The 15206-nt window shown below is 31.1% G+C and overlaps 1 protein-coding gene across 2 annotated transcripts; it reads left to right on the top strand.

The window, feature by feature from the left end:
* The first annotated feature begins 3881 nt into the window (after positions 1 to 3881).
* LOC108489975 (uncharacterized) lies at positions 3882 to 8394 on the top strand. 2 transcript variants are annotated; one of them, XR_001872066.2, is made up of 6 exons: positions 3882 to 4052; positions 6077 to 6256; positions 6624 to 6722; positions 6800 to 6951; positions 7675 to 8113; positions 8214 to 8394. XR_001872066.2 is itself a non-coding variant. In XM_017794750.2 (5 exons), exons 2-5 carry the CDS (start codon positions 6086 to 6088, stop codon positions 8060 to 8062), a joined length of 810 nt encoding a protein of 269 aa, XP_017650239.1. In that variant the 5' UTR covers positions 3882 to 4052; positions 6077 to 6085; the 3' UTR covers positions 8063 to 8394. The 2 variants fall into 2 exon arrangements, 1 of the variants encoding a protein (XP_017650239.1); XM_017794750.2 differs by having other exon boundaries at positions 7675 to 8394.
* Positions 8395 to 15206: the final 6812 nt, after the last annotated feature.

Here is a 15206-nt window from a genome sequence, read left to right as displayed (position 1 = left end):
GTAATAAAATCATTGACTAAAGTGTCAATGATTAATACTTAGTTGTACAAATTGATAAAACAAATTCTTTTAAGAATATGTAAGTTATTTAGAAAAAATAGTAATAGTGGCTCAACTTAAAAATTCATCAAAAAATATAGAAATTTTGTTAGAGGTTTAACCAAACATGAAATTGAAGCCTATTGAGTCTAGTTTTGTATCAAAGAAATGAGGTAAGCAATGAAATTGTAGATTATGAGATAAATAAATTTAAGTTAGACAATGTTAAAATTATTTGGGTTCCTCTATTCTAACATTGAAAAATCATTAAAAATTGTAAAAGAATAATTAGAAGATGAAATTTATATGTATAAAACTCATAATGAGTCTAATTTCAAGAGAAACAAACAACAACGTTATAAAAATTTTGTCTTGAAAGGTAAATAATTTTTAGTGGAGAATGATCATAATTGCCTATTAATATGAAAGGGAGATCTGAAAGAAAAAAAAACTATTTAGAATTTTGTTCATAATTTTTATATTAAGGATGGGATATTTAGTTTCAGAAATTTCAAATGGGACTTAATTATAAATTCGATGAATGAGATATAAATTAAAATGTGACTAATGCACAATAGGCTGCCCTATTTTAAGTTGTTAAATTTTAAAATTTATAGACTAAATTTGTAAATGAAGTAAAAGCATGTTAAAATAAGAAAATCATAAAATAAATACTGGTGTGAATAGTTTTATTTGGAAATGGGAATTTAAAAGAAAGGTAAGAGTCTTAGAGATATTTTCATATCCATGTTTTGTTTGTGAAGGAAAATGTAATGTTTGATTTTAATCTATTATTGAATAAATTTTGTTTGTGTATGTTGTAATTAAATTAAATTATTCTTTTAATTGTATATACATATTGAATGTGGAATAGAGAGGATGAGGAAAATAATGAAAGAACAATAAGTAAATTAACATGAATTATAAAGGAGTGAGAATCTAAAGGTCATGTATAGTGTATGAAATAGGAGAATATAATTGAATCATTGAAAACTAAAGTAGTTTGTATTAAAAGAATTTTTATAAAATAAAATGAAATCTATAAAATGAATTTAGAATGGAAGTGATTTATTCTCAAATGTGGTATCTATTGCTTGGGTTTAGGTTTAGAATCGGGTAAGGGGTCTTACATAAGTAAAGTCGCCATGCCTTTAATAGAATTAGAATTGGAATGTAAAAATAATTTAATTAGGAAAATGGATTAATTTTTTTAATTAAATAAATAATATTTTAGGAAATAGAAAACTATTTTTTAGGTTGGTTATATTATATGAATTGGTTAAAAGTCCTAATAACACATATATTTGTACCCAATACATGAGAAGACCAAAATAAGGCCTAGAACACATGGGATAGGGGACAACCCTAGTTCTTAAAAGGGGTGTGCCACCCACATCCCTTAGTCATAGAGAGACTACATGTTTTCTATTAAAATATTATTATTTTGCTTCCTATTGTTCAATTAAAACTCTTGTGATTTTCTCCATAAATAAAGATCATGGGCTAGGTAAAAAGATAACGATATCAAGAGTTGACACTCTATTATATTTTAGTGAAATTTATTCTTCAACTGAATCCTAACTTAGAGAGAGTTTGTTTTTGGTTTCTAGCCTAAAGAGAGTTATTGATTATTGATCTTTCTTACTGGAATGTTAAGAAAGTTTTCATTGTGTTCCCCAGTTTGTGAGTTAATGCCCACAATCTAAGCAGGTCGAAGTTTAAGAATAGTAAAGAAGATCGTGTTGGTAGAAAGTCGAGAAATAACTTAGACTACCTATTCTAAAACAAGAGTATGAATTTAGAAAATGATTTATTGTTATAAATAACAGAACCACTTCAGCTCTAGAAAAAAAAAATTTCCACCATGAAACAAAGATATTTTCTAAACCGAATTTTTCCAATAACAATATCGTCTTATACCTTAGTCTCCTAAGAGTATAACTGACGGGGATCTTAAACTCCCTTGAAAGGGGAAGTGGAGTTTCCCCGCCCCGCAACCTATCTCTAATCTTGATTTGATTTGTGAGGAGCTTTAAGAAATACAAGCAATGAACATTTAAGGTGCTATAACAACAATTGAACTTTGTCTCCTCAAAGGAGACGACCCATAGACGAATTATGCTACATAGGGAACTACCATAGGGCCCGAAGATCCTGATACAAGGCTTACAAGGAGAAGATTCGCTGTGGGTAGAGGGAGCGAGGTAATTAGAAATGCCATAACCAAAGAAGTCTCCACAGTAAAAGCCATCATTTCGAATCATTGTAAGTTTATTCTCTTTTATTTACTCTTTTGATGCATGATCTTTATTGGGATTCAAAATAAATTTATATTATTCCGCTGCCATTTTCTAGTTTTATAATCTTGAATCCCAACAATTCAATCTTAAATCTACAAATTAAAAATTCCCTAGATAATTTTTGAAAGTGTATCTTAAATGGATAAAGCCTCGTGCATCCAAATAGGACAAAGAGCGGATAAACCCTCTTTGTCTTTGACTATAACAATAGGCTCAAGAAATAAACAATCTAGTTCTTCTTCCAACAAACCGCCCCCATCTCGGATTTTCCACACGAGACAAAAGGAGGAAAATGGAACACAACACAAGCAGCTTGACAACCCAGTAATCCCTTACACAATAGCCACCTTCACTCCATTGGTTAACGAACCAAAACTTGAAGCACTAGGAACCTATTACGAAAAAAAAAAAAAGGTTGCACTAGGGATTTGTTTCAAGTTAAGTGCTCTAATCAATTTTGATTTTTATCAAATTTTTTTTTTCAAGATCCAAAATGATAAAATTCAATTCCATCTCTTTCGAATTTAGAAAGCAAATAATATTGAATAATTCAATATCTTTTTCAAGTTGCTGAAACCGACTTAATAACTCATTGGCTTGTTGGCAAAATTAAGGTAACAAAAATTTTAAAATTTCATATTTAAATCTCATTTTATATAAAATTATAAGTGAGTTCTCAATTCAAATTATATTTCAATTAATGTCTGAATATATTTTGATTTCAGTCATTATACTTTGTAATAGTAAATTATTATTTTGTACAAGAAAATAATTGCATTATAATAGGAGGAGAGGGAATGGGTGGGTTTACAAACACAATGATCAAACTCTAAATCTTATACTAATAACTTAAAACTTGTACAAGTTGTCACCGAATTAGTGACATGATTGGCTATAAATTATTATAACTATTGTTATTTGAACATATATTATTAATATTGTAATTCAACTTACACTCGTAATTTATTAAAAATATTATTATTTATTTACTATTTTGGCAAAAATTTTATATTATACGAATGTATATTATTGTTTGATAAATTAAAATTAAGTATTAAAAATTAAATATTAAATTCTTACCACTAAATTTTAAGTGTTAAAATTATGTTAGAAAATTATTTTATAAATTAATAAAATATAAGAATATAAAGACTAGTTTTTGATACATTAGCAATATATTTATTTATATTTCACAAGTAATTTTAAAAACCGTCATGAGTCTCTTTTTTTATAAAATTTTATTATACCCCTATAAAACACTAATCAACCCTTTGACATTGTTGGTGAAATTTAAAAACTCCAATATATCAAATATTTTTGTCTTCATATAATTATGTTGTTTGATAAATATAAATATTAATTTTAAAATAACTTATTTCTTAATTTTAATCTTATTAATATAATATTTTATATTATTTTGAATAAATTTTAAAATGATAAATTTGAATATCTTATTTAATATTTTTCTTAAAATTTTAAATAAAATAAAAATAAAAATAATTATAAAAATAATTTAAAATATTAAAATGGTTTATCAAAATTCTTAAAATCTACAAATTTTAGTTGTTCGCATATTATTTTTATCTTTAATTTTCGCGTTACTTCTCTGAGTTTTCCACTGCCGCCCTTTCCCTTTCACGCAGAAACCCTCGCCGGCATCTTGTCCGACTCCGATCTCCTTCGCCGGAACCTTTTTACCGCTTTCTTTTAGTTGTAATGTCCTTTCTTTCTCCGATCCAAATCTCTCTGTTTATGAATATAATAATATAATTTTGTGCACATGTGTGTTTTTGCGTGATCTACATTTATGGTTTACTTGTCAATTAAAATGAATTAGGAGCTATAATTTCTGCTTATTTATTATTATTTCTATATTTCCTTTGTAGTTTAAATTGATTGATCTTTGACTCTGGATTGTTTATATTCATCTTTCATTTTATTATTGTTTAATTATTTAATTCTCGATGATTTTTGCGTTGTGGACAGTAGATAAATTAGTGAACATCTATATGAGTTGATTTTCAGTTGTTTATTCAATCTGGATATAAAGATTTGATATTATTATTGTTGTTTTTATGATATTTGGCCTTGGTTGCTTTCATGTTGCTGTTACTTTGGAGCTTAGGGCTATTTGATGTAAATAAACAAGGGTGGTAAATGATTGGGACGAAAGATCTTGGTGGCATGTGTAGATGTTCAAATTCTATTCTGCAATACATGAATTTTGTGGCGAGTTAGAATCACAAGTTATCTAAGGAAGGGTATTCGAAACTCGAAGCCCTTTTACTATTACGTGCTTTTCAGAATGATATTCACTGAGGTTGGAGAGGAGTAAGGAACTTTACAGCTTTTGTATCTATCAATTGGAAGGAAAGAAATTGAGTTCTCTAACCATGGGTCAGTGAGCATTTAATAAAGGACTGGTTGGGATAAAAGGAAACTGGGAAATTTCATGAACTCTTGCTTTATCCAAGGGTTTGAGAAGCTGCACTCTAAACTCTAATGATCGTGAAGGATAGATAGACATGGGGGTGGGGATCCAAATTGCTAGTTAGTTGTTTCTTTTCGTGGTGCTTACAGTGTTTAGGGGAAATTAAAAAAGATTATATACCTCAACCACGTTTCTGGGATCTTAAATTTTGTACTTATTTTGGACAGATTTTCAGAAATTTGGTATTTTTCATTTCAATATACTTCGTAGGTGAAGCTCCTTATAATTTGCAGAACAAGTCATGTAATGTAATACTATAGAATCTTTTGTGTTTGAAATGCAATCAACATGCAAGGAATATTCTCAATGTGAAAAATAAATGCTTTATGGTTATTCTCCTTACGAAACAAATTTTATGGCCAAACATTCTGGGGGGTGGGGTGTTAGCATTCCTTGAACCTTGTAAATCTGTGTTACTCTCTTTTCATGCCATTGGATAATGAGAGCTAAGTAGCTCTTTCTCGAATTAACCAATCACATGTCTTTACCATCTACTTTATGAAGCTGAGTCAAATTGCAAGGCATGCTAGTATATCTCCATTGCTGACAATTTAGTATGATATTTTATTGTTACAGTGAGCTAGTTATGATCAATCAACACACTTAGTAACATGATATAATGATCCTTTGCGGATTTCATATTTTAAACCATCTAAAGGATTCTATGTCTCCTCCAGGTAGTTTTGTGGAGAAATCAATTAATAATATTAAGAGATAAGTGATCTACGTGGTGAGAGGTATAAATTTGATAGAAACAAATACTATTTCAAATTTTTTGCTGCTAGAAGTAGAGGAACTTAGCTTTTTTTTTTTTTTTTTTTGCTGCTAGAAGTGGAGAAACTTAGCTAAATTACTACTACGTTTGTTTTAAATAGGGTTGCCATCTAATGTATTCATGGTTTTCTGCATTTCGTTTACATTAATGCTACTCTTTTAGATTTTATCATTTTCCAAGTGTGTTTCGACATTGGTCAATAAACATTGCTAAGGCTGAACAGAGTTGTATGTACCTATAATTCTCGCTCTCTCTCTCTATATATATATATATTGTGTGTGAGTGTGTGTCTGTGTGTATTATATAATTTGAATAATATTTTTTTTTTATTAGACAGAAGAATTTAACTTTGCCTTCTGTTTTTACCTGTAGCATATAGTGTGTTTCTTTTAAATTAGAAGTTTGTGACATCTGTTCTTGCACCATGATGAGGTATTCTGTTCAAATAAAAGTGTTTTCATCTTTTGTTAGATTTCAGAAATGTACAATAACTTGGGAGCCCAGCCTGGGGTACCAAGACCGCCAACAAATCCTCAGCCAAATCCATTTGGCAATTCATTTTATGGGGCTGGTTCTGGTCTTATCCGAGGTGGTCTGGGTGCATATGGAGAGAAAATTTTAGGATCAAGTTCTGAGTATGTGCAAAGCAATGTAAGTAGCATGCTGCTGTTATCTCTAGAGTTTTACTTTATTGTTGTTATCATATGCTAAACTAATTAATGTAACCTTTCAATCTTTGTAGCGTAGTAGTATCATGTATTTGAATGTTGCTATTCTAGGATACTGTTATAAGTCATATGTGGATTTTAAATCAAATTTTGTTCTCTCAAATCATTTCCCACTGAGAACTTACTCCTTTAACTTTTAACATGGTTTGAACAGTCTGGTTGCGGAGCCTTGTCACTGTTCCTAGGGATGTATTCAATTTCTCTCTGTTCAGCGTATCTGAAATGCTCCAAATTTAAAAATATTCTTCTTGCATAATTTTTTTTTTCTTTTCTGATCTTGAAATGAGCAGATAAGTAGATACTTCTCTGATCCCCAGTACTACTTTCAAGTGAACGATCAATATGTGAGAAACAAATTGAAGGTTGTTTTACTGCCATTTCTTCACAGGGTAAGCATATGTTCCCTTTCTTACATTTTCCTTGTTTTTGTTTTATCTACCTTCTCAAGCTTTCCTTTTTACTTCAGGGCCATTGGACAAGAATAACTGAGCCAGTAGGTGGCAGGCTTTCCTATAAACCCCCAATTTATGACATAAACGCACCAGACTTATACATCCCATTTATGGCATTTGGCACCTATGTCGTTCTTGCTGGATTGTCACTTGGCCTTCAAGGAAAGTTAGTAATTTTTCTTCCTCAATCTAACTAGTTCTATTCCTACCTTGTACAAACTTTGTAATGTGCATTTTAGTAGTTTGAAACTATTTTTTCTGGACAAAGGTCTTCCTAATTAGGTGACTTTTAAACACTTCTTACTGACTATAACTCGGCAATTCGAGGGCTCTAACTTAAATTTTGTCCTCTTATGCTACAATCCTTAGCTCACTAGTGAGGCTTTCTCTATGTGTTCTCTTGAGTTCTTAAGAAGCTTATTGCTCAAATGACCTGTGTGTGGCCAGCCAATAGCTAAACCAGCATCTGCTGCATCTAAAATTTCTTATTCTATAATAATCCCTGTGAGATTAGGGCAAGTCAAGGAGTTTTGAGTTCAGGAATAACAGCCCAAACGAATTTTTTCTCCAGATGCTGTACAAAATATGAAGGAAAAAGAAATTGTTATTGTTATTCTTGTACCTTTTTGTTTGTTACTTGACTTTTTCCTGTAGTTTTGCTTGTTTCTGGAACTTAGGATAGAATCTTCTCTGACACTTATGGTTCAATGTTAATGCTCATTGCATGAGATCTGGCTTCTAGTTTTCTGATTCATAATGTGGCAACACTAAATTTTAATAACTTTTAGTATTCTACATAATATTACTTGGAAAAATCATATTTCAGACTTTCCCTTTTTTTTTTTCTTCTTTTTCTGTCTAATGATTTCTATTCTCATCTTTCCAACAGGTTTAGCCCTGAAGCACTTAACTGGCTATTTGTTAAGGGGTTGTTTGGCTGGTTTCTGCAAGTCTCGCTGCTGAAAGTAACATTACTATCACTGGGCAGTGGTGAGGCACCATTACTTGACATTCTTGCATATGCTGGGTATGCTTTCACAGGAATGTGTTTGGCTGTCCTCGGAAAGATGATATGGAGATATTCTTACTACTTTTTGATGCCATGGACATGCTTATGCATGGGAGTCTTCTTGGTAAAGACAATGAAGCGGGTCCTCTTTGCTGAGGCTAGAAGTTACGATTCCAGCAAGCACCATTATCTTTTGCTCTTTGTTGCCCTTGCTCAATTTCCACTTTTTACATGGCTTGGCAACATCAGTGTTAATTGGCTTTTCTGAACCTGCATCATTGTCTGAATTATGTTTATGTCCAGCTCTAATGTGCTTTTGGTAAGTTCTCTGGTAAAATCTTTGGTCTTTCATATTCATAAAATTTTAATTTACATGTGCTGAGAAACTGATGAATACTTTTTTCGTTGAACGATTGTAGCGATTTCAGTGTTAGACAAATTGCAAGATCTAAAATTAATGCATCAGAGATTAATTTTGTACTTTTATTTATGGAAGAGTGAATTGACCAGTTTCTGTAGTCTCTTGGGTCGTATCGGATTAAACAAATGTAAATTGTAAATAAAAGATTGTGGAAGTATGTAAATCTTGAACAGAGACAACATCCCTTTACACATACGGTGCGCAGACTAGCACGAAATGCATCAGAGAAATTAATTTTGTTGTTGTTGTTTTTTTTTTTTTTTTTTTTTATGGAAGAGTGACTTAGCCAGTTTTTCTGGTCTCCTGGGTTATATCGGATTAAACAAATATGATTTGTAAATAAAAGATTGTGAAAGTGTGTAAATCTAATTTAGTTTTATATTTAAGTACATTTATGCCAACAACTACACGTCTCAGCCTCGAGCAGACTAGCACCACGAGCGGTAACATACCATCTCACCAAAGACTCGTACTTTATTCTTTACTCGCTTTGTTGTACACCAAAAAAAAAAAAAAAAGGTACTTTTAAAATTCAAATTAATTAAGTTTTAGGTCAATTCAAGATGCTGATTGAATAGCTTGAGCTCGCTTAAGTTTGATTAGTTCATTTAACTTGTGAAATTGATCATGTTTTCCATGTTGAATTTCAAGCTTATTTTTTAATGTTCTGGTTTGAATTGAAATTTTCATAATTCTATTTAAAATAAAAAAAAATTGATTAGTATCCTTGAATTTTTTTTTATTGCTTAAGCTTCTCTAGTTTGACTTAACATGACTACCTAAATTTAGGAATGATGATGGTTTGGATCCCTACAATTTTAGAATTATTTGATTTTGAATGTGCGAATCTGCTCAAAAATTCAAATCCTCAAATTGTTCTAATATTACTATCCAAATCTAAATCCGAATTAAATATCATTATGACATTTCACACCATACCCAAATGGCAGGTTTGAATGCAAGATGTTACATTCTATTATCAAAGCAACTTAAATGACATTTTTTAATTGAAATTAACAAATTAAATTTAAGAACATTTTTATAAAATTTTAAAAAATAGATAAATTGTGAGGCTTTAAAAATATTTTTATGACATGTTTTGGCTCAAGTCGTGCCCATAAAGAAGCCATGGATTTTCGGATTAATTTTGAAATTTATGTTCAAACATGTGAGATCGTGATGACACTTGTTGTTTGGCAATGTCGTGATGTGAAGAATGCGAGGTCGCGAAGTTGCAATTTTGAAGTCACAACATCACCTATTAGATGATCCAAAAGCACTTCAAAATGACCCAAAATCACTCTCACACTTGACATACCTAAACCTCCAAAAGCACTTCAAAATGACCTAAAATCACTCTCACACTTGACATACCTAAACCTTACTTTGAAGTTGCGTAAGCACAAGCAAAAATTCATTCCGAACAAGTTCAAATATGCCTTAAATATAAAGTTAATATGTGATATCAAAATACATTTAAACTCATAGCAACTAGGACATCATGTCAAAATATGAATCATTAAACAACTTGATGGTAGCACGGATTTTGACCTTGCCTAAATTGCGAAAAGAATATGCAATATTCAGTGATGCTTCTCTAAGCGGATTGGGTTGTGTTAATGCAAGATGAAAAAGTAATCGCTTATGTGTCCTGGTAGATGAAGTCGTATGAACATAGTTACCCAATGCATGATTTAAAGGTAGTCATCGTAGTATTTGCACTAAAAATCTAGAGGCACTATCTGTATGGTGGGAAATGCTATATTTATATAGATCATAAAAGTCTCACATATCTCCTCACCCAAAAGGAGTTAAATTTGAGGCAGCATCATTGGATTGAATTATTGAAACAATATGATTATGTTATTGATTATCATCCTAGAAAATCTAATGTTGTAGTTAATGCCTTGAGTTGTAAGTCAGTAGTCGAATTGAGATCAATGTTCAGTCAATTGAGTATTTGAGTTGACGATAGCTTGTTAGCTGAATTGAAAGTAAAATATGTGTTAACTGAACATATTAGAGAGATACAAATCGTTGATGTCAAGCTAGTAGAGAAAAGAAAGATTGTTCAACAAGGCAATAGAGAGAATTTCAGCATTGACAAGGACAACTGTCTTCAATTTCGTAATCAAATTTGTATACTTGACAATGTTGAATTGAAACAACTCATTCTTTGTGAAGCTCACCGAATATGTTGTAACATGTTTGACTTGCCAACGAGTGTGTAACACCCTATACTTGGCCTGCTCACCAGGCCCGAGTACGGGATGCCACACCACTGTCTCATCTCAATTACAGTAAACAGGAAACTAGTTTCAAGCAAACTGATCATCTTTTGTTAAGTTGTAGAAGTTTAAATACTTCCCAATAGTTATTTTAACTATATTACATGCAAATCATTCGTTATTCGATCATACATACATCTAGAATCATGCATAAGGGTTATTTAGCAAAATTTCATAAAAATGTCCTTAGGTATCGATACTCACATCTAGGTATCGATACCACTTGGAAAAACTATACCAAATAAGCATATTGTTTCTTGATTAAAAACCCCTCTGTTGAAAATAATTGGTACCATTGAACAAAGTATCAATATTTCATGAGTATCAATACTTGTGCAAAGGTATCGATACCAAATCTATATTCTGTTTCCTGTACGTTTTAATTCACAGAGGTATCGATTTTTAAAGCCCAATATCGATACCTTTGCTACTAGAGGTAAAAATACAGCATAGGAAAGCAAATATTTCATCTCAAATAGTTCCTAAACAACATGCATTGTAACACCCCAAACTCGTATCCGTCGCCAGAATAGGGTTTCGGAGCATTACTGAGCAAACGTAACCTAAATCATTCATTTCAAAATATTTCAATAATCATAACATAACCCATCATTAAACATGCATATCGTCTCTTATTCAAGCCTTCGAGGCCTTAGAATCACTTTAGAAATGATTCGGGACTAAATCAAGAACATTTGAAAATTTGAGGAAAAAGTTAAAAAAATTCAACTGCGGGGGTCACACACCCGTATGGCCAAGCCGTGTAACTCTCTGACTTGAGTCACACGCCCATGTATGTTGCCCGTGTGGCCAGGCCATGTGCACCCAAAAGTACCTTAAAACTCAAGTTACCATTTCCTACTTACTTCGGCACTAAGCAACTCAATTACCAATCGTTTAACCTATTCAAAATACGATTAAACATGCCCAAAATACACCAAATTCATCATCTAATATGCCTAACCAATGTACCTTCATTGATATTTTTATATCATCAAAACATATCATCCATGCATCATTCAAATCAAAGTTTTAAACATGCCAAAATCAATCAATTTGGCCTAGCTTATATCTACCTAATCTTAAGCTTAAATTCACATAGTAACAAGCCTTGGTTCAAAACAACATGCCAAATTATGGCTTCAAACACAAACATATGTTTATATATACCAAACCAACATTATACTTAAACTCAATTACAAACCATTCACAAAATAACTATCAACTTAATACATACTAGGAACATGCCATCACAAAAGGTAAACATCACCACATTTGAGATCAGGATCGTTGTTGGATGCTGAATCGGCGATCAAAAGAGAAGAACCTAACCTGCACACAGAAAACAAAACTGTACGCTGAGTAAAACTCAGTGATATTTCTATAATCCGAACAATTAAAGACATAAGGATACAAGAATGCATAATTTGAATTATACAAACATATTATTGTCTAAGCTTACCATTACCATAAACCATCATTTCAAATTCATGCATATTACCATATTATTTCATACTATACTCAATTTTCACATACTATCATATTTGATTTGTTAAACAAATATTTCAATTCACATCACTTGCTATATAAATAGCTTTTCACATATCAATTCACATTTCATTTAATCAATGGCATTATCTATTCTATATTCATATCATTAGTACATAACTCATATATTCCATTTGTTCAAAACATATTTCACATTTCATTTTCAATAAACTATCTCATTTCCATTTCACATGCCATGCCATTTCAATATCAGTTTACAACTTTATTATTTATTTATCCCTATTAACACGACTCAAACTTGGACGGATACACGGATCCAACCAACATACCAGTTTGGTACCCAGTGCCTCATTGGATAAATCCGAAGTAATAACTGCGCCCAACATTATATAAATTGACACCCAGTGTCTCACTGGTTAAACCGAAGCAAATTGGCACCCAATGCCTTATCGACTCGAAGTCGAAGAAATCCCTGAACTCTTCCTATCCTATGGCATGCCATCTATATCCGACTCAGCCCGATACAGTTAACAGGGTTTCATTTCACTTTTTAAATACAACCAATATCCAATTATCATATTTTCACATTATCACATTTACATATATTATTTTCAATTCAAATAATCAATACATTCATAATGTATATACCAATTCAATCCATTTCAATCAACTATAATTTCAATTCACTATCAAAATGCCAAAATACTCACCTCAACCACTTACCATATGTATTAAATCAAAATAAAACAATTAACAACTAGGTTCGGATTATAGAAATACAAACCGTGGATGCCGAGCTATTCGACGTCAATTTTATCCTTCCCCTTTTTAGTCAAGGATTTTGGTATGACGTTAACTATGAAATTAAAACAATTAAAATACATCAATACACCACAATTCAATTTCACATTTAATATTTCAATTTTTACTCAATATTTGCTTAAATTCCAATTTAGTCTCTTAACCGAGATTAATTTTTTTCTTCACATTTAATCCCATATTTTTATACTAACTTCACTTTAAGCTAAATTTAGCTCCCTATTTTCAATTAAACTGTTAAATATCAAAAATTTCACAATTTAGTCCCTATTACTCAAAATTTACAATTTGTTCTACAATTTAATCCTTTTCCATTTCTAACTTAAAATCTATCAATTTAATCTTTAAAACTAAAGCTATTCAATAATAAAAATATCTAAAATCTTAATCAATCCTAAAATTTCAACATGGGTTGAATAGCTTTAAACACCGGGATTCCAAAAATATAAAAATTATAAGAAAATGGACTAAATTGACTAACCAATTTTGAATTTGAACCTTAAAGTCCCTAGGTTTGTCATCAGTCACCCTTCATTCTTTCTTTCTTTTTCTTTCTTCTTTTTAATTTGTATGCCACCACTTTCTCTTTATTGTTTTATTGTAATAACCATTATTATTATATAACTTATAATATAAATTTTATTTCATTCATTATCATATATAATATATATTAAATTATCATATATATATAATACAACCATCAAAGCTGTCCACTTAAAGAAACAAAGGTATAATTGTTTCTTTAGTCCCTTTAATTATTTTTAGATCATAATTCAACTTCTACCTTATACGCGATTTAGTCCTTATACTTAATAACTCTTAATTCATACAAATTCATTTAACCAAAATCTAATTAACTACACCATTTATTAAAAATACTTATGAGTTCGATTTACAGGAATGGAGTCTTGGAAATGCACTTTTTGACACCCCTGATTATAGGGTCGTTACATGCATCAAGTACTAAATTAAATAACCGTTCATATGACTTAATCAACAGTACAAAATAGCAAAAACGAGTCTGAATAAGATACATCTAACCATATTTAAAGTTCATGAACATAAGCATACATATAAACTCCCAAAGTTCCTGAAAATGAAATAACAAAGTTTGTAAATAACCCAAGCATAACATGACACTAAACAAGTCTACCATATTGCCTTAATCCCAATACGAATAAAATGATAGTTCACTTATGATAAGTAACCAGTCTTCCTTAGATCACTCCCTTGGAAACCAAAGCACCCACACTATGACGTCACTAATCTACATATGTTGAGATGAGGGGGTGAGCTTTGACAAACTCAGTAAATGCAAGAATTTCCACAACGTAAACATATCATCATGGGATGCAACCAGACATTTGCTCACAAGTACCACATTCTTAAGTCTCTATCATCACACATCGGATACACGAATCTCCTAACTCCACATAGACTCTTAGAGTCAAACATGTCCCAAAAGTGAAGCGTATAGCTAACACCCTCCTTATTTCCCCTTACATGCCCTGTTGAATGGAGCTTAGCTCACATTCCCTTATCCCTCCAAACATGTCCCAGGGCCTTAACACCCAAAATCTCTAGACATATGAGTGAGTACTCACAATCTTATGGCATGCCAACTATATCAAATGGTTCCAAGATCACAAGGCCAAAATATCTGAAAAACAACACATATTACTTACCGATTATTCGTGCACTATCACTGTATATTAGCATCTTTTGCAAAAAAAATAGCATAGTCATATAACATATATATTACACATTTATTACATGTATATAATTGCACTTTACACAATAATAACCATATCCACATATCACATATCATGCATTTTATATAACCACATAACCACCAGACAAGTATAGTTTCAAGAAAGCTTACACTCGGAACTTAGAGTAGGGGTTTAGGTTACATTTAAATTCCCAAATAACACATGACTCATGTTTATGAGTAGCAATTCCATACACTCACCACTTTATGCTTTTGTCAAAAACCAAAAGCTCAACTAACGTTTCTCTAGATTGAACCAAGCTCTAACGAATTCGAAGCTTTACAGACATGAGTCATACAATAACTATAGTCAAATATCAACCAAGAATCCATTCAAACCAACTAAAACACAAGCTTTAAGCTAAGCTCTCATATAACTTAAACCATTAGCATAACAAACTTTATATACTAACATCTCGATCTATACTCAACCTTTTTGCTTAAAATCAGTTTTGTTCATCTATTTAATCATTTATGCCTAATTCACAATCTTCAAACTAGAAAAATCTACTCAATTCGTGGTATCGACATTTTTTAACATCTTTTAGGCAATTTTCAAAAAAAATCATTAAAACATGTGAAATCATTAATGAAACTTTACAAT

This window comes from Gossypium arboreum, chromosome 5 (assembly GCF_025698485.1).
Source record: "Gossypium arboreum isolate Shixiya-1 chromosome 5, ASM2569848v2, whole genome shotgun sequence".
Classification (NCBI taxonomy): Eukaryota; Viridiplantae; Streptophyta; class Magnoliopsida; order Malvales; family Malvaceae; genus Gossypium; species Gossypium arboreum.
Note: the sequence above shows the minus strand (reverse complement) of the source record. Positions and strands in the feature narration are given on the sequence as shown.

What these genes read in the sequence shown, in the direction of transcription:
- LOC108489975 (XM_017794750.2), top strand. Translation starts at nt 6,086, where the DNA reads ATGTACAATAACTTGGGAGCCCAGCCTGGGGTACCAAGACCGCCAACA. An exon ending in TACTGCCATTTCTTCACAGG is followed by an intron (nt 6,723 to 6,799) that starts GTAAGCATATGT and finishes TTTTTACTTCAG; the next exon opens with GGCCATTGGACAAGAATAAC. An exon ending in TCACTTGGCCTTCAAGGAAA is followed by an intron (nt 6,952 to 7,674) that starts GTTAGTAATTTT and finishes TCTTTCCAACAG; the next exon opens with GTTTAGCCCTGAAGCACTTA.